This window comes from Mustela erminea, chromosome 9 (genome assembly GCF_009829155.1).
Source record: "Mustela erminea isolate mMusErm1 chromosome 9, mMusErm1.Pri, whole genome shotgun sequence".
In the NCBI taxonomy this organism is placed as follows: Eukaryota; Metazoa; Chordata; class Mammalia; order Carnivora; family Mustelidae; genus Mustela; species Mustela erminea.
Window position 1 is genome coordinate 56,690,921 of NC_045622.1, and position 20,379 is coordinate 56,711,299.

General features: G+C 35.8%; 1 protein-coding gene and 1 non-coding gene across 9 annotated transcripts in view; both read left to right on the forward strand.

Annotated features, from left to right (window-relative positions):
* The window catches only part of FCHSD2 (FCH and double SH3 domains 2), a 273,812-nt gene that overhangs the window by 209,675 nt on the left and 43,758 nt on the right, over positions 1–20,379 (forward strand). For 6 of the 8 annotated variants that reach the window (XM_032360435.1, XM_032360440.1, XM_032360434.1 and 3 more), the window contains 2 exons: positions 11,058–11,153; positions 12,411–12,482. In XM_032360435.1, the coding sequence (XP_032216326.1) occupies positions 11,058–11,153; positions 12,411–12,482 (168 nt within the window). The remainder of the gene's footprint in view (positions 1–11,057; positions 11,154–12,410; positions 12,483–20,379) is intronic. The other 2 variants (XM_032360441.1, XM_032360438.1) reach the window with 1 other exon arrangement.
* On the forward strand, positions 16,163–16,265 carry LOC116600404. The gene has a single exon (XR_004289618.1). It is a non-coding gene; the product is annotated as a U6 spliceosomal RNA (small nuclear RNA).

Consider the following 20,379-nt stretch of genomic DNA (forward strand, 5'->3'; position numbering starts at 1 on the left):
GCTCAGGTGTTGGTCCCAGACTCCTGGGATCAAGTACCGCACTGGGCTCCCTGTTCAGCAGGGAGTCTGCTTCTCCCTCACCCTCTGCCCCGCCTTCTGCTGTTCCCCCTGCTTATGTGTGCGAGCAGGCTCTCTCTCTCTCTCTCTTTCAAATAAGTAAATAAAGTCTTTAAAGAAAAGAGAGAAAGTAAAGAAAATTGTCAATTGAAGAATCTAGGTAGTGGGTATATAGGTGTTTCCATACAGTTCTTTTTCTTTTAATGTTATGTATATTTGACATTTTCCATAAGATAATGTTAGAGGAAAGAGTCTATAAAAACATCTTGGCTTTGTTCCATTTATGGAGTGGTTGGTTTTTGACTAGTGACCAAATGTTTTATATTCATTGGTCCATTCAGAGTTTCCTTTCCTTTTTTTAGCACTTTTTAGTAACTTATACTTTCCTCGACAATCATCCATTTCATTTATCAAATTTGATGGGGTATATTTGTGTATAAACTTGTGCGCCTCTACAGTTGTCTCCTTTTTCATTTCTAATATTGTTTGTACTTTCTCTCATGTTGATCAGATTTACCAGTCTATTTTGTTAATCTCTTTTAAGAGTCAGCTTTTGTTCTGTTTCTCCATGTGGTTTATTTCTTTAATTTCTGCCTTTTTATTTATCATTTCCTTCTACTTTATTGCAGCTTATGTGCTTATTTTTTTCAGGCATGTTTTGTATTAGATCCTGTTTTAGTCTTTCTTGTTTTCAGGTAATTTAAAACTATTTAGGGCTGCTTGTTGTTTCTACATGTTTTTCCCCCTTATTAACCCATGAATTATTTAAGAAATGAGTTTTCCCAGTTTTCATTCAGTGGGAGTATGTAGTGGGGTAACATTTTTCATTTCTAATTTTATTAGAAAAAAATTTTTTTTTATTACATTCTAATTTTATCAGAGAGATTGCCCTCTGACAAAACTGTCTGAGATCTCTTTTTCTGAGAATAAGTTAGATTGGATATAGTTTGTAAAGCTGGTAAGTGTATAGTCTTAAAAAATAACTAATATTTTATTTTTTTTTAAAGATTTTATTTATTTATTTGACAAGCAGAGATCACAAGTAGGCAGAGGCAGGCAGAGAGGAGGAAGCAGGCTCCCCGCAGAGCAGAGAGCCCGATGTGGGGCTCGATCCCAGGACCCTGAGATCACAACCTGAGCCGAAGGCAGTGGCTTAACCCGCTGAGCCACCCAGGCGCCCCAAAAAATAACTAATATTTTACACGGCACTTAATTTTCTAGGAGTTTTTAGCACATCCTTTGAGGTTGGTACTCTGATGCTCATTATATAGTGCAGAAAATGGACTCAGGACACTTATGTGGCTGCCTGAGGTTGCACACTCACATGTTGCATTTTTCTTTGCTCTGCTACTATACTATGTTATCTCTCTAACTTGTATTATTTACACAGAAAATGAATTTAAAATGTATAAACTGATTTGGACACATAAAGAGATAAGCTTTCATTTTCCTCTTCAGTCACTTGTTTGAACATTTTGCTCCCCTGGGATAAGGAATAAATGAGATACTCTTCTGTTTAGATTGCAAGTAAGAATGATGTAACTAGGGGAGATGAGCCCTTTTGTTCCAAATACCAGAAGGGCTCATAACTCCATTTTATTCCATGTGCTTTTCTGTTACAAAGAATTTGTTATGCTATTCTTATACTGCTAAAAGAAACACCGTGATCTGATAACCCAGAGAGAAGTTTGAAACTCTAGGTTTTAACCTCTACCATTATTACTTTGTCTTCTTGGGGAAGGAGTTTATTCCCCCTTCCCCCACCATATCTAAATTGTAACTGTATGTATTTTCAAAAATACTTTGGGGGTAATCCATATTGACACACTGTAGCTGTTACAGTGTTCTCTATATCTTTCATCCCCTGAAGGGAAACACCTGGCCCTAGGAGCTTTTTTAAATTTTAATTATTTATGACGCTTGCTTTTCTCCTTAATATTTTATGAAATGCTTTGTATATGTAACTGAAGCAGATGTTGACATAAATATTTTCTCTAGGATAGTAACTCCAAGATAGTTCTGCTGGTCTTTATAGTTCATTCATGTGTGCTTGCTTTCTATCTGCATAAGAAAACTCCTACTAATTAGTAACATAGCTCTTTAAACAATTCAGAAAACGGAAGTGTTTTTCTATATTTCTTGGAAATTAAATTGTCTATTATTGCCGTTCTTAACACTTTGAAGGCTAAGAAAAAAGTAAGTGTAATAAAACGAAGGGGAAAACTACATGATCCTCTCAAAAAACAAAGTGGGAAAAAAAAGACACAGAAAAACATTTGACAAAATTAAACATTCTTTTATGATTAAAAACACAAATTAGGAATAGAAGGGAACTTCCTTAACAGATAGAAGGGATTTATGAAAACCCTGTGGTTAATATCGGGCTCAGTGGTAAAAATGTGAAAGCTTTCCCTCCTGAGATAAGAAACAAGACAGAGATGCCCATTTTCCCCACTGTACTGGAAGTCCTAGTCAGATCAGTTAGTCAAGGAAAAAAAAAATGGGGCACCTAGTTGGCTTGTTGGTTGATCATCTAACTAGCTCAGGTCATGATAGTGGGGTCTGGGATTGAGCCCTGCGTCTGGCTCCATGCCCAGCAGGGAGTCTGTTTCTCCTCCCTCTGCCCCTCTTCTTTCCTCTGCTTGTGCTTGCTTGAGCATGCACTCCCTCTCTCTCAAATAAATGAGTAAAATCTTAAAAAAAAAAAAAAGGCATCCAAATTAAAAGGGAAGAAGTAAAATTATCTGTATTTGCAGATGACATAAATAGAAAATACTATAGAAACAACAAAAAAAGTACTAGAGCTGATAAATGAATTCAGCAAAAGTTACAAGTGTAAGATCAAAACACAGAAATCAGTTGTGTTTCTATACTCCCATCAATGAATAAACCAAAAGAAAATTAAGAAAAGAATTCCAACTGTGATAGTATCTGAAGAATAAAATACCACAAATAAATTTAAATAAGGGATTGAAAGACTTGTACATTGAGAAACTATAAAACATTGCTGAAAGAAATGAAAAAGGACCTAAATAAATGGAAATAATAAATATTTATGAATTGAAAGATTTCATATTACTAATATTGCAGTATTCCCTAAAGCATTCTACACATTCAGTCGTTCCCTATCAAATTTTCAATAGCCTTTTTTTTGCAGGAATGGAAAAGCCAATCCTGAGACTCATGTGGAACTCTAAGGGACCCTCAATAGCCAAAAACAACATTGAAAACAAAACAAAGTTGAAGGTCTCCCACTTCCCAGTTTCAAAGCTTACTGAAAAATTAATCAAAATAGTGTGGCAAAAGGATAGACATAGAGAACAATGAAATAGAATCAAGAACCCAAAATAAGCCCAAACATCTGTTGGCCAGTTGATGTTCAACAAGGTTTCCAAGGCCATTTAGTGAAGAAAGTCTTTTCAACAAAAGGTGCTGAGACAACAGGATAACCACATGCAAAGAGTGAAGCTGACCCCCTGCCTCATTCCAAATACAAAAATTAACTCAAAGGGTACCTGGGTGGCTCAATCAGTTAAACATCTGCCTTAGGCTCAGGTCATGATCCCAGAGTCCTGGGATGGAGCCCCGCCTCAAGTTCCCTGCTCTGCTTCTCCCTCTCTCTCTGCCACTCCCCCTGCTTGTGCATTCGCTTGCACTCTCTCTCTCTCTCTCTGTGTCAAACAAATAATTAAAATCTTAAAGAAAGGGAAAAAATTAACTTAAAATGAATCAATGACCTAAAACTATAGAAGAAAGCATAGAGGTAATAATCTTTATGACCTTAGATTTGGGAATAAGTTTTTAGTTTTAATATTAAAACACAAGCAACCAAAGGAAAAAAGAGATAAGTGGACTTCTTCAAAGTAAAAACTTTTGTGTATCAAAGAACATTATCAAGAATATGGAATGGACAGCCCATGGGAGGGAAAAATTATTTATAATAATTACTATTTACTGTTTATTATTTAAAATTATTTACAATCATTTGTCTAATAAGGTTTTAAAATCTAGAAAATATAAAGAACTGTTACAACTCAACAAAAAGACAAATGACCCAACTTAAAAATGAGCAAAGGACCTGAATAGACATTTGTCTAAAGAAGATCTACAGGGGCACCTGAGTAGTTCAGTGCATTAAGCATCCAGCTCTTGGTTTCAGCTCAGGTCATGCATGATCTTACAGATCATGAGACTGAGCCCTGTCTTTGGCTTCACATGAAGTGGGGAGTCTGCTTGTGATTCTCTCCCTCTTGCTCTGCCCTTCCCCCTGCTTGCTTGCTCACTCTCCCTCAAATAATCTTTTTTTTTTTTTAAAGATTTTATTTATTTATTTGACAGAGAGAAATCACAAGTAGATGGAGAGACAGGCAGAGAGAGAGAGAGGGAAGCAGGCTCTCTGCCGAGCAGAGAGCCCGATGCGGGACCCGATCCCACGACCCTGAGATCATGACCTGAGCCGAAGGCAGCGGCTTAAACCACTGAGCCACCCAGGCGCCCCTCCCTCAAATAATCTTTAAAAAAAAAATACACACACACACACACACAAATGGCCAATAAGCACATAAAAAGATGTTTAACATAATTAGTCATTAGAGAAATGGAAATCAAAACCACAGCGATATATCATTTTTTACCCACTGGGGTAGCTTTAATAATTTAAAAAAAAAAACACACAGAGAAAATAACAAACAAGCGTTAGCAAGGATATGGAGAAATTATAATCCTCAAGCATTGTTGATAGGAATATAAAATGGTGCAGCCACTGTGGAAAACAGTTTCTCAAAAGTGAAACTTAGAGTTACCATATGACTCAGCACTTTCAAGAGAATTGAAAACAGGTATTGAAGCAAAAAATCATATATAGGTGTTGAAAACGGCATTATTCATAATAACCAATAAGTTGAAACTTAAATGTCCATCAGCTGATGATTAGATATATAAAATTTTGTATATCCATACAATGGAATATTATTTGTCTATAAAAAGGAGTGAGCTGCAGATATATCATACAACATACATTCCACAGAATAAAATATATTAATAGCTGTTCCATATAAAAAATGCTGTTACAGACTGAATTGTAATCCCCCTAAAATTTATGTGTTGAAGTCCTAATCCCTATTACTTCAGATTGTTTGGAGATAGGACCTTTAAAGAGGTTATTAAGTTAAAATGAAGTCGTATGAGTGGGCTCCAATCCAAGGTGACTGGTGTCCTTATATGAGGAGATTAGGACACAAACGGAAGACTGTGTGAAGACACTAGAAAAAGATGGCCGTCTACAAATCAAAAAAAGAGATCCTCAGAAGAAACCAGTTTTGCTGACTCCTTAATCTTGGTTCTGGATTTCTAGTTTCCAGAACCGGGAGGAAATAAATCTGCTGTTTAAGCCAACCAGTCTGTGATACTTTGTTCTGGCAGCTCTAGGAAACTAATAGAGATGCTAATCTTCATTATTAATTAAAGAAATAGAAATTAAAACCACCATGGGATTCTATTTTATACCTATAAGATTGACAAAAATATAGACAGGAATGAGTATTGCTGAGAATATGGACTAACAAAATCATAGACTGCCCTGGGGAGTACGGAGTGTTGTATCCAGTTGTAAACATTTGGCATTATCTCGTTCATCTAAAGATGCATGCAGCTTATGGCCCAGCAGTGCCACTCCTAAGAAATTATCCTAGAGAAACTCTTGTACGTGTGTATCAGGCCACTTTTGGAAAAATGTTCATAACAACTTCTATAAGATTGGGAAAAGCTAGAATCCAGCTGTCCACAGTAGGCTGAATAATGGATTACCACACAACAGTAAAATTGAAAGCTCTCTCTAGGTACATGCATTAAAATGCATGAGACTCACAAATATGATGCTGACAAAAAAGCAAGTTACAAAAGAATACAAACACTAAGATGCCATTTAGAGATCAAAAATACCCAAGAAAATAATATTTTGAGATATTTCATATGTAGTAATAATATTTAAAAGGAAAAAGAGAGTGAATGGTAAAACTCAGTAAGGTGGTTTACGCTAGAGTATGCATTCTCAAAGGAGGTGATATTGCCCTAAGGGAGTAAAAATTGCTTCTAGATGTTTAGGGAGGGGTTAAATATTATAGTGGGCCATAGTACATACATATATACAGTATATTTGTGGTATTAAAAGTAATGAAAGGGTAATTAGGGAAAAAAATATCTAAAGAGGCATGACACAAGGAAGGCATTGGCAATGTGGGTATTCCTTTTTTTTTTTTTAAGAGTTTATTTACTTGAGAGAGAGAAAGAGAGAGATAGAAAGCCTGAGCAGGGCAGAGGGAGAGGAGCAAGCAGACTCCCAGCCAAGCAGGGAGCCCACCTCAGGGTTCAATCCCAGGACCTGAGCCAAAGGCAGATGCTTAACTGGCTGAGCCACCCAGGCACCCAATATGGATATTATTTTTACTTAATCTCAGCACTGGAACACTGGATAGACCAGTGTTCTTAAACATCTGTTTATTGAATGCTACTTTAGGCAAAGTCACTGTGCTAGGTGCTGAAAGATACATCTATAACAAGTATTAAAGCTTTATCTCAGTTGTCATGAGGAATGACAGAGGGGGGCAGGAAGGGAACGGAAGGAAGAATTATAAGGAAGGTAAAGAAACCTTTGATAGTGAGAAATATATTTATTATCTTGGTGTGATGATGTTTTCACAGGTATACATCTGTGTTAAAACTTACAAGTTTTACTTTAAATATGCAGTTTGTAGTATGTTGGTTATACCTCAGTAACACCTTTAAAGAGAGATTGGCTGTATATCCCAGGGAAAATGAAAATTTGTTTTCACACAGACACTTGCACACAAATGTTCATAGTAGTTTTATTCATAATAGCCAAAAAACTAGAAATTGTTTAAATGACCTTCGGTGAATGAAGGATCAAATGAACTTGGTATGTCCATGCTGTGGGATACTATTCAGCAATAAAAAGGAACAAACTGTTCATACATGCAACAGCTGCAGTGAACTTCAAGGAAATTATGCTGAGTTTAAAAAGGCAATTTTTTTTAAAGACTTTATTTATTTATTTCACAGACAGAGATAGGCAGAGAGAGAGGAGGAAGCAGGCTCCCTGCTGAGCAGAGAGCCCGATGCAGGGTTCGGTCCCAGGACCCCGGGATCATGACCTGAGCCAAAGGTACAGGCTTTAACCCACTGAGCCACCCAAGTGCCCCATAAAAAGGCAATCTTAAAAAAAGACAGGTGCCCAGGTGCCTGGATGGTTCAGTCAGTTAAGCCTCTGACTCGTGATTTTGGTTCAGATCATGATCTCAGGGTCATGAGATCAAGCCCTTGCTGAGCTCTGTGCTCAGCAAGGAGTCTGCTTGAGATCCCCTCTTTCCCTCTGGCTCTCTCCCTGCTTGCACACACTCTCTCTCTCTCTCTCTCTAATAAATAAATAATTTTTTTTTAAAGCTGTGCTGCCTGAGTCCATCATATAATATTTGTGAAATAACATGTTAAAGAGCTGGACAACAGGTTCGTGGTTGCCAGAAATCAGGGATGAGAAGAGTGGATATAGCTACAATGGAGCAGCATAAGGGAGTCTGGGGGGTGGTTCAGTTAACCATCTGATTCTGGTGTTGGTTACAGGAAGCTACACATGTGATAAAATTGCATAGACCTCTACACACATACACCCAAATCAGTTAATACAAATGGTGAAATCTAAATAAGCTCTATCCTTTGTACCAAAGTTGATTTCCTGATTCTCATATTTGCTATAGTTATGCAAGATGCCAGCATTGGGAGGTACATAGGACCTCCTTGTGACTTCCTTTCAAAATAAAGTCTGAGAAAAAGGCCAGTGACTAACCTAGTGCCGCTAGTGTCCAGATTTTGTTTTCTAAATACTTTCTCTTCTCATTTAGGGATGGGGGAAAGAGACAAGGCTTTTAGGGAAAATAGGTGCGATTCTGCAAGTCTGGGGCATGAAATAGATCAACCTTAAATGATTTGTCATAATAGAAACCAAAGAAACCAGCAAAATTATTAGAAACTACTAGGTCATGTCTAAAGGACTCAGGATGCGATCTTACGGGCCAAAGATGAGGTAATTTTAGCATCACTGTTGGTAACTGCAGTGAATTAAAACACATTGAATATTTTTGAAGCCATGTCTTCATAATAATAATTTATTAAAGTTATAATTAAGTGTTCTTTGGAGGTTTCTAGGGAAACAACTCAGTTGGGAAACTAGATAATAAAAGGAAAGAATTAACTGTTTATTTTGCCTTCCTTATACAACTATACCTCTAGGTAATTAAATAGTCAACTTGCAAAGTTCCTGTCATAAATTATTCCAGCTAATAAATGAAAAGGAAATGATTGAATTCCTTGTTTAGAATAATAAGAAAAAGGAGAAAAAAAATCTCTAGTTCTTGCATCCTCCAACAGATTTAGGCATTTATCATCACAGACCTGTTATATTGAGACCTGTTATATTGGTTTCATAGGGCTATTATACAAATTACTATAGACTAGGTGGCTTAAAACAACAGAAATTTATTCCCTCTGAGTTCGGAAGCCCTGAAGTCAAAATCAAAGGATGGGCATAGCTACATGCCCTCAAACCGTTTTAGGGGAGAATCAGTCCTTGGCTCTCCCAGCTTCTGGTGGCTATAGGCATTCTTTCACTTGTGGCCACATTACTCTGATCTCTGCTACCATGGTCACACTGGCTTTTCTTCTGTGTTATCTTCTGTGTGTCTTTTATACAGATTCTTATCATTGGATTTAGGGCCCATCAAGGGAATCTGGGATGATTTCAAAATCTTTAATCTGGTTACATCTGCAAAGGTCCTTTGCAAATGAGGTAACATTCACAGGTTCCAGGGCTTAGAACATGGACATACATTTTTAGGGGCCACTATTCAGCCCACTCTACTGGTTAATATCATTTAAAAAGGGGTAAATCAGAGGCAAGCCTCCTCATGGAAGTAAACATCACCTTGCAAGAAAAACAAAAAACACTGAATGCAATCAAGCATCAACTTATAGGACATACAGAAAACAGAAAACTACAAGGATGCAGTCAACAAAATTCAGACTGTGGGAAATGCTACAGGACAAAAACACAGTTTTCTTCAGCAAACTGAAAGAGAGAAAAAAAGAGGTGGAAGAAGGAAGGAGCCTCTATATGAAAAGAAACCTAAGCAACATCATCCACCTGCACTGTGGGTGCCTTATTTTGATTCTGATCCGAAAAACTTAAAAATATCAAATAATCAGGGAAACTTGAACACTTACCGGTTGTTTTATAAGCATTTGTTGTGAATTTTAATATGGGTAGGGTTTTTAAAACAGTCCTTGTCTTTTAGATATCATACTGAATTATTTATGGATGAAAAGATATGTCTGAGACTTGCTTCAGTATAGTTGGGGGTGGAAGAGGCAGGTGGGTTTGTTGTCTCTACTTTTATATATGTTATAATGAAGTTAAAAATCTAAAAAGGTTATAACTAGAGGGGTGATCCTCTTAGCTTTTTCTGCATGGTGATTAATGAGGCTCTCAGGGGTGTATCAAGAGTTTTCACAGCTTAAAACTGGAATCCAGGGAAAATAAAAAGCACTTCCCTTTGAGAATATGTTTATTCAGCCAGCCTTGCCTGACAGAATTCTGCCAAGCTCTCCTCACCCTCTTTTGTTTCTCCTAGTACCCTCTACATACTTCCACAGTGTATTTAATTGTGTACTGTCTGGTTCTCCCACTTTCCAGATTATAAATTCCTTGAAGATGCTAACCTTGTTTCATCTTTATTCATCCGTATATTACCTTCACCTCTGCATTTAACACTGGGCCAAGCCCTCTCAGTAAATGGTTGTTGAATGGGCAGTAGGGAACTGGGTTTGTGCTGATAAATAAAATGTAAAATATAACCCCTCCTTTCTCTATCTCTTCAATAAACTCTTTTTCCCAGAACTACTAAGGTATAGGTACAGAGCTACTTTAAACTTTTCTTCTTTTGCCCATCCTCTGCAGAGGTGCTAATGGAAAATAAGTGAAGGGTAAGCCCTGTAGCAAAATGGAAAATGGGCTTCTGCAGGATCAAATGTTGCTGATTTCCACTCTTTCCCAGTATATAGTGCAGTGAAGTCTCTTCAGATGGCTGTCTTTCTGTACTATTTGTTTTGCTACCTTCTGTGTATTGGAGTTCCCCTTCTATTTGAATTCCTTGGTATGCTTTAAGATGGTAGTTAGAATGTAACCTTCTAGGGGTAACTGCCTGGCTCTGTGGAGTGCACAACTGCTTAATCTTGGGGTTGTAGGTTCCAGCCACAGTTGGGAATAGGGATTAGTTTAAACTGAAAAAAAAAAAAATCTTAAAAAAAAAATGTGATTTCCTAGAAATGATGTCAAGAAGTACTATAAAAATACTATTTTGTGGAGTGTCTGCTGGCACAGTCAGTAGAGCATGTGGCTTTTGATCTCGGGGTCGTGAGTTCAACCCCCACTTTGAGCCTGGTGCCTACTTTTAAAAAATTGTTTTAATACTATTTTATGCTATGGATGGGGTTATCTGGAAGTTTCCTAGTAGGTAACAGTCTCCATATAGCAGTCTTTAAGAGGTCTTCAAAACTTTATAGCTGGGAGAGATCTAAGGGACTAATGTGCTTCCCTGCTTTCATCCCACTGCCCTCATTAAAAAGAGCAACTTTTTGCATAATTGCTATCTTTTTGCTGTCTTAAAATATTGCCTATTATCTAGTCCTACAATCTAGGCTAGTTTCTAAACTAGTACTTTCCATATTTAGACTATTGAGAAAATAGGACACATAAGTAACAACTGTTATCTAAAATGAAAAAAATATGTGTACTTACCATTTTCTTTTGATCACATAGTGTTGGATGATTTCTCATTTTTGGAAAGCAGCAGAATAAATCTTAAACTTTAAAATATAATTACTCGACATCATAACCTTATTAAAGACTTAAAGATACTTTATTTTCTCTTTAGGTGGTACGGGACTATAATCTTCAGCTGTTTTTACAAGAGAATGCTGTATTTCACAAACCCCAGCCTTTCCAGTTCCAGCCCTGTGACAGCGATACTGTAAGAGAATTCCAGATTCTCATTCCATTTTTTTTTAAGCTATGTTTGTGCTCAGATAACTATTATCCTTGAACTAGACAGAAAAAGCTGAGTGTGTCTCCTTAATTTCATAACAAAATTGTAAGTATGCAGAGAAACAGCCATTTCTCCTTTCTAAAATGTGACTAAAACTCAGTATCTTTATGTTAGCAACTTAAATGAGGTTAAGTTCTAAGACATGTAACTAAAAACTTGCAAACTGAACAGAGAGAAGAAGAAAAAATATTCATTAAAATTTTTTTCAATTCAAATATAAATTATACTTTCTATCCATGAAATTCTTCACATGGACACCCTTCCAAAGAAACCAGTGGTTAAATTTTAACCAGAATAGAATCAATAAACAGAACAGTGAATGTGTGCCTGCACATATTTTGGTTGGCTTTATAAAAAATTACAGACCCTTTTTTATTCCTCTCAGATTTCCTAGAATGTCAGAGCATTAACATAAATGCTCAAATTGGCAATATTTTAAAAAGCAGGTATTAATCGTGCATTTTATCCTTCAGCTTATGAAAAATGTTTGCCATTATTTGAATTAAAAACAACAGAACCAAAATGCTAATTTGATAACATTTAAAAAAAATCAACTTCTACAAGTTAAGAAAGCACAGGTTGGCATACCTAGCACATTCTTTCAATGTGGGCAAGCCAAGAGGGAAGTCAAATTATATTCGTAAGGTCTTTTAGTAAACATGGAATCAGGACTAAGGGAATTTATGATATCACAGTCATGGTATCAGTTTAATAGACCTTTACTAGAGTTATCTTTATTACTTTTCTTACATTTTAAGAAGCCCTGTTCATGGCTATATAAAGAAATATAGGAAATCAGCATTTAGATTATAATCCTTGCCCTTTATGTTAGTGCCTTTTTCAGTCAATCAACTTTTTCTTAATGATTCAGTGACATCCTATAACTTGATGTCTTCATCTAAGAGGACTGAAGCAGAGCATTAGAAGATACAGAGTGTGGACAGGTTCACCAAGCTTGACTTAAAATTGCAACTAATTCAAGATTATTTTATCTTTGCCCATTTTCCTCAGAAAAATCAGAATAACAGTAGACTCTCATTTCACTTGTTCAAGGCCCAGCTACGATCCTAAATCCTGTTCTGTTTCTAGACACTGTGCTAAATGTTCTTAGCTGCATGTCCCTGTTTGCCTTAAAGTTCTAACTATGCTGTTTTCTGTCCTTGTGCAATCTTTACTGGGCAGAGTTTAAAAGCTGCCCAACTGGTGGATATTGAGCTCTCCCCTGTCAGTGCTCTGAGAATGACCATAGCTGAGGTATATGGGGGTGTGGGTCAAGGGTGGGGGAGATGGGATGTGTGGGTTTGCATGTTAATGAAGGGCGGAACCTGGTATTGGGATTAAAAATGTTTTGGGGTGTGTAATGGGCCACTGATTGTGTAAATGGGGGCTTTCCATTTTCCTATATAAATTAAGCATTTCCTTCCCTATTTATAGTGAAAGGATTGAACTTCTCATTTTTCATCTTGTATGAAGCACCTTTGTTTTCCTGGAGAGGCATGTTGGAAAGAATTGTAGAGCTAATCTTGCCTTTATCAAGGGGAAGCTGAAGCCTTTTTTAATATAACCCATTTCAAATTGTAATATTTTTCCTGAAGAAGTTGAAAACCAGATAAGAGCATACAGTCACACTACTACTGTCAAAGTTAACTAAGGCTTGAAATGATTGTACCCTTTTTGTTTTTTGACTTATCTTTACTTGCTGATAAATCGAAATTTGTTATCATTTTATTTCAATATATGATTATTTTGATTCATGCTTTAGAGCGATATACGAGAAGAAACTGGCCAAAATGGCTTTATAACTATGCAATTATTTCTATTTTGTATAGCCATAGAATTAGATTGGGGATCTTAGTGTTAACTATAATATCATTACAAGTGACAATGATCAATGGCAAGTTTCATCTAATGAGTAACTTAGTAGCTGTCTCATGGTTAACACTGATTTTCTTGCCTTTATTTCCATATAGTTATTGATTTCTACAGTGTCCTTTCTTTATATCCTCAAATACCATTTTTCAGATGATACCAGAAAGTTGAAAAGAGTAATGTTCACCTTTCTTTGCTGAAAGAATTTTTTTTAATTTTGCATACTATATTTCATTTAATTAATATTTTTATGATTATTAGTTTTGAGTATACATATATATTTATTGGCCATTTTGTATCTTATTTTGTGAAATGCTTTTTTTTTTCTTTTCAGTGTAACAGAATTCATTGTTTATGCTGAAAGGAGTTTTAAATGCAGGATTACTCTTAAGAATATGAGATGTACCCTAAAATTTCCCTAATCCCCAAAAAAGAGGATTTTCTATATGACAAAGACATACATATACAAGTACATATATATACTAGGATACATATATATACTAGGATTTCCTATATGACAAGTACATATATATACTAGGATCCCAATTTTGGAGAGTCATTCAGCTGTCACATGGGTCATACTTGTTTTAGAAATTAATCCAGGTGTCATACAATGAGAAATCATGAGCTTTGGAGTCAGATCCTGTCTGTGCCATTTGCTGGCGGTGTTTATTTTATTTATATGTTTATATATATTTAACCTCTCTGATTCATCCTTCTTCTATGTAAATGTTGAAGACTTTAATCTATTTGAAAATTAAATGAGCTACTTAAGCATTTGACTCAGGCCCTGGCACATAGTAGATACAGAATAAATGTTGACTGTCTTTTTTTCCCCTATCTTTCCACAAAACAAGTATACTTGATTTTTTTAGGTATTGCCCCTAATTTCTATAGGAAACAGCAAAATATCAAATATAGGAGACATTATAAAGATTATGAAGTCTGTAACACTTTTATATTCATGGTACCCCCCACTTAACTCTCTTATTGACTTGACTGAAAGTTCCTTGGGACTTCTGTTATTTTTCATTCCACAGTGTGGATCTCATCAACATATTTCTTAACAGTTTGTAAGCCTAAAAAGCAATCTGTGTGGAATAAACAGCAGCCAGTAGCTAACAATTAGTGTCCGTTCCCACCCCTCTTACAATTTTCGGCACCTCTGCCCTACATACCCCTCAGTGTTTGTCCCTTCCATTACCAGAACTAGTGATGTGTGCCCTTAAGGACATTTCCTCATGTCCAATGAAAAGGATCTCCTATCCTATTTAACCTGGATGGAGAATAATACAGGAAACACACATGTTTGCATTTAAGGCAGGAAAAACTTATGGGAACTTTCCCCCCATATTTCCTGGTGGGGATGTGAAGACTTTTTCCTTTTTACCTTTCCTGAACTGATCTTCACAGATACCCTAAGCTGACATTTTTATCATAGTATCACAAATATAAAAAATAGCTGACAGGGGGCCCAGTTAAGTGGCTGACTTTGGCTTAGGTCATGATCTCAGGGTTCTGGTATCAAGCCCCACATGAGTCTTCCTGCTCAGTGGGGAGCCTGCTTCCCTCTCCCTCTGCAGCTCCTCCCACTCGTGTGCATGCACCCTCTCTCTCTGTCTCAAATAAATAAAGTCTTTAAAAAAAATAGCTGACAAATTTCGATGTATGATCTTTTCCTGTTATTTTAGCCACTAGTTGTGATATTTATTTCTACGATCTAAAGATTAGGGGCGCCTGGGTGGCTCAGTGGGTTAAAGCCTCTGCCTTCGGCTCAGGTCATGATTCCATGGTCCTGGGATTGAGCCCCGCATCGGGCTCTCTGCTCAGCAGGGAGCCTGCTTCTCTCTCTCTCTCTCTCTCTGCCTGCCTCTCTGACTACTTGTGATCTCTCTGTCAAATAAATAAAATTAAAAAATAAAAATAAAAAAGACTAAATATTAAGTAAAATGGCCACTTGCTGTAATTTAGGACTTTTGCACATTAAATTTTTGCTAAGCAGGGCATTTTATGCATTTATTAAAAATACGTACAATACATGTAAATCAAAGTAACATGCTATATGCCTTAAACTTATAAAGTAATGTATGTCAATTATTTCTCAATAAAACTAAGAAAAAATATTTACCAAAAGTTAACCTTGTCTGTAAAAACTATATGGGACCTATATACTATACAGGGAAACTACTTCAAAATTCTCAGTTAGTGAGTGGCTTTATCTGCTGATGGAAGTCTTGTATTGCCTATAGCATTGGCATATGAACGTGAAAGCACCGTGATAGAGAATTTGTGGAAAATCCTTCTTGTGAGTAAGTAGGTACCATCCTTCTATACATATACCGACCACAGTATCCAAAAATGAAAGGCTCTGATTATAGACTAAAGTGTTGCTCTCCAGAAACAGCAGTGCTGGCAGTCAAGTGTTCAGAGGGGTTGTCCTAAGTTCTTCAGTCTTTCAAAAAGGACTTACTTGCTTTTCATAGAAAACCTACCATCTATATAATGAGTCTTTGTGCTTTCTCTGGATTTGATGCATTCTCTAACCATCTATAGGTATCTAGAGCTTCCCACAGATGGCTTGGTAAGGTACTGACACAAAAGAGGCTGGGAGTTCACTTTTTTATTTAGCCTGTGATTATAGCTCTTAAAGCAGAATCTCTGTGAGAGCTGCCAGAGTAAAGGCGTACTCCTCTTGTGGCTGTTCCAACCAGTCAGGCTCTAGATATACCTAGAGAGTGTCAGAAACAGCGGTTTTGTTGTTGTTGTTTTTTTGTTGTTTTGTCTTGTTTTCATGGCATGACTGAAGGACAAGTTTTTCTCTTAAATTTACCTTTGGTATCTAATAGCTCCCATTTGTTTCCCGGAGGGACTACGCACACTCAACCCAGTTGTGAGCTCCTGCTACTCTCCGAGTATAGTCAGAATAAGTTATGATTCATGAAGAGCACTGCTCCACTCCTTTCCAAGTTGTATGATATATTTAAAATATGTGACTTAGAGGTTCACAGTCTCCCAACAAAAACCTTCAGGTCAGATGTGTTTCAAAACTTAAAATTTTTCAGTACTTGCTTCAGCACCATATATACTAAAATTGGAACAATACAGAGAAGTTTAGCATGACCCCTGTGCAAGGATGACATGCAGATTCATGAAGTGTTCCATATTTTTAAAAAATAAAATCTTGAAAATGAATAAATAAAATAACATAGATATCCTGGATTTTTAGGGGCACCTGACTGGCTCGGTTGGTAGAGCATGGGACTCTTGATCTTGGGGTTGTGATTTTAAGCCCCATGTTTGGTGTAGAGATTACTTAAAAATAAAACATTTAAAAAAACAAAATAACAGACTTTTTTAGGTTTTAGAAGGGTGATCCATATACCATATATTGTATAACACCCTAAACAAGGGGAAGGACCTCATGATCAAGCATAGTATTTTTGCAGTAAAACATTTGAGTAGTTATACCAAGTGAAATAAATAAAAACTATAAATAACGTCTCTTTGGTTCAAGTCAAATTTTGCCACACCTGAGCTGTGGCTCCAAACTTACCTAAAACACCTGTGATTTTCAGAGCATTGTGAATTTCAAAATTATAGGACCACGAACCTGTCTAAACATGAGTACTAGAAATATAATAACCTATGCAGATCCAGATGCTTTTTACTTGAAGAGTAAAACAGGTAAAAATAATTTTCTTGAAATAATTAACAATATATTATTAAATTTCATAAAAACTAAAGTGGATTAAATATTTAACACAATAAATATATACCAATAAGCTGAAAAATACTAGTACAAATCCCTTGAATGAGGGTTAATAACTGAATTGTTCTTGGCATATGACATTGGCTTGACAACCCTAACATTATCTTTTGAAATTAGGTTGAAATGCTAGTATTTTGCTATGTAAATGCTAGTTTTCATTCATTATGTATGACCATCTCTTTTTCTCTCTTTCAAATGGTTATATTTTGGTAACAGATTTGGAAAATTATGACAGCGTTTCTTGTATGAAATCATCTTTTCTATCCCTACTCAATTTGCCCTCTGAGCATATGCTCAGATGCCTGTCTTAACCTTCTATGCCCTTATGTTAATCCTAAAGTGAACTGAAATCATATCTTAAGGACAAATAGTTAAGATAACTTAAAAACTGATATATCTATAATAGTAGAATGTTAATTTCTGTCATGTAGTTCTTTAAATTTATTTAATAACTTTATAAATTTGAAAAGACTAGTATTTATATTCTGTAAAAAATTGGGAACTTTCAAAAAATTTAACATTGCTAAGGCTCTGAAGAAGGCCTTTTTAAACTCATATGAAACATGGCTTTTGTTTTTCTAAAAACAAAGTGAAAGCAAAAGCTGTCTTACCTCTAAGTAAATGGCCTAGCCAAAGCTTCATTCAAAGGAAATTTGTATTTTAACAATATCTTCTTCAATATTACTTCCTTTATTTTATCAATATTGGTATTAACTATATAGAACAATTAGTGAGATGATACAGTTTTAAGGTAGCAAGGAATCTGAAGTCAAAGAGAACTCAATACAAGCTCTACATTCACCACATACTGGCTTTAAAAAAAGACACATACCCTTTCTAAGCCTAGAATTGCATACCTATAAATTGAGAATCATTGTTAGGATTATTTTGAGAGCTAAATAATGTTTGTAAAGCAGTTAGCACAGAGCTTAAATATGCAATAAATAATACCCTTTTAGAAAAATTAACATAGCTGTGTAGTTTTCTAATTATAAAAAAAGAATGGTGTAGAAAGTTTTCACCTGAACTGTCACTGTTTAAAGGTAACCGCTGAGGCGCTTGGGTGGCTCAGTCAGTCGTCTGGCTTGGTTTTAGCTCAAGTCATGATGAGCTCTTGGGTTGTAGGAGTCAGCAGTGTTGGGCTTTGTGCTCTACTTGAATTGGAGGAGTCTACTTGAAGATTCTCTCCCTCTGCCCCTCCCCCTATACGTGTGACCTGAGATTTGAAGGACAGTACAAAAAACAATAAGGAAGTTATTTTACTCAGAGGGAACGAAAAAAGACCCATCTGCTTTTATAATTTTTTTTTTTTAGTAAAATGTGTATGATTTCTAAAATCTGATGTTTCCAAAGATCTCAAGAATCACATTTAGTTGACCTAACTTGTCATATACCCAAGCTGACAAATGACAAATGAAAAATTACCAGTCCTATACTTAAAAGATGATAGGAGGGGCGCCTGGGTGGCTCAGTGCGTTAAGCCTCTGCCTTCAGCTCAGGTCATGATCTCAGGATCCTGGGATCAAGCCCCGCATCAGGCTCTCTGCTCAGCGGGGAGCCTACTTCCCCCTCTGTCTCTGCCCGATGCTCTGCCTGCTTGTAATCTCTCTCTCTATGTCAAAAAAAAAAAAAAAAAAAAAAAAAGCTGCTAGGAAAGTGCTTATATCATTTCTCTTCAGTTGTTAATTTACTTGAATTATTTTTGTGCCACCATTTTTCTGAGACTTGTGGTATTATTATATATGTCTCTTTTTAAAATAATCAAGTTCAATAAGTGAACTTTTTCAGAGCTAGGCTGTAGTGCTTTTTGATACATAATTTTTAAATTCTCATATTTTGCTTTAGGCAGATAGCAATGTTCTTTAAAATGTTGTGCTTAATAGCTTATATATGTTATTATTCTCTTATGTTTCAAATGCATTTTTAAGAAGTAAAGGAAAAATGTTAAGAGTTTGAACTAGGGATCAAATTAGCTAACATTTCAAAAAGAAGCAGTCACTAGCAGTTCCTTTGGTAGAATCAGCCGCTGCTAACATCACCATCTGGTCTACACTAGATCTTGATTTACAGCAATCTTGGATGGTAGAGGTGGCATTAGAACATTCCTCTGTGTGTTGTTTAACATCTGGGTTGTGTTTGCCTTGTATGAAATTTTCATTTGTCTAGACCCTGATTTATAGGTAGCTTCCACATTTCTTTCCATGGCTTGATTTTAGAATTCACGAAAAAAAAAATTAATTTGAATTTGAATCACAGAATCATCTCCCAATCAGTGGCATTTGTTGTCTGTCCTAATCGTTGGACACTCCCATCTGAGGAATAGTAAACCCAAAGAGAAAGCACAGGAAATAGTGAAAAGGTAGAGATTATGTGTGAGCAACTAGGGCTGTGACCTGTCTGTAGCCAGTACACATTTAACACACTTACCTATTCCTAAAATGTTGCTCCGTGATAAAAATATAATTTCTCCATCAGTTGTCTTCTTTCTCCTCGATTCTGTTCCGTATAAGTTCATTCTGTTTGATATCTGCCTTGATCTTTCAATATTTCAGTCTTGTTTCTAATTCATTCTTTGGGCTAGCAAAAACCTAGGAATTATGTGGAATTTTTTACTAATATTAACAATATTTTGTTTCAAGTTATTTTCAACTGGGTGTTCAGCATTAACAATTACCACTTATTGGATACTTAATTATATAGTTAGTGTAAGAGAATGTTTATAATATGAGCTACTTTTTTCTTAACAATCCCTATGAGATTGGCATTTTCACCAATTTTCAAATGTGACTTAAGACTCAGATTAAAAACATGTCCAAGATCATAAAGATAATAAAGGACATAGAATGAAAACTAAGTCTGACTTAAAAACCTATGCCTGGGCTCTTCAGAATACACATTTCTTGCATTCCATTTATACATTAGATTCCTCTGGTTAATGTAGACTGCATTTGCAATTTGCATCCACCTTTTAACATTATAAACCTTGACTACTGAGAATGGATTAAAATGTAAATGCCTAGATCCTCTTACAAAGCAAAATACAATAATAAAGATGGGTCCCAGATTTCTAATAGCCCAAAGAATGAATCAGTTGTGAAATTGGTTAGATTTTGATTTTGATTCTTTTGCTCTGTTTCAGTGCATTTATCATTGTATAATCTAGCTTTAGTTGAAATGTCTGCATAGAGTGAAAGTTTTTGAACCTTGCTTATAATCCCCCCAGCAGAAATATTTTTTAATACAGCCAAATTCTACTTACTCTTCCAATTTTGAGCTGTGTGGCCTTGCAAAAGTCAGTTTTCCAAGATCTTCCCACTGTAAAATTTTGCTTCTTTTTTGTATTAAAATCCTCTTGGATTAATTCGTATTTAAGAGATTGTTTGTTTTCCCAATTATTTGATGTCTTTTTCCATGGGTTCTTAAGAGTTTAGAAAAAATTAAAATAGTTTAGTGGTTAAGAGCTCTAATTCTGAAATCAGACCTGTATAAATATTACATGTTGTAACATGTAAT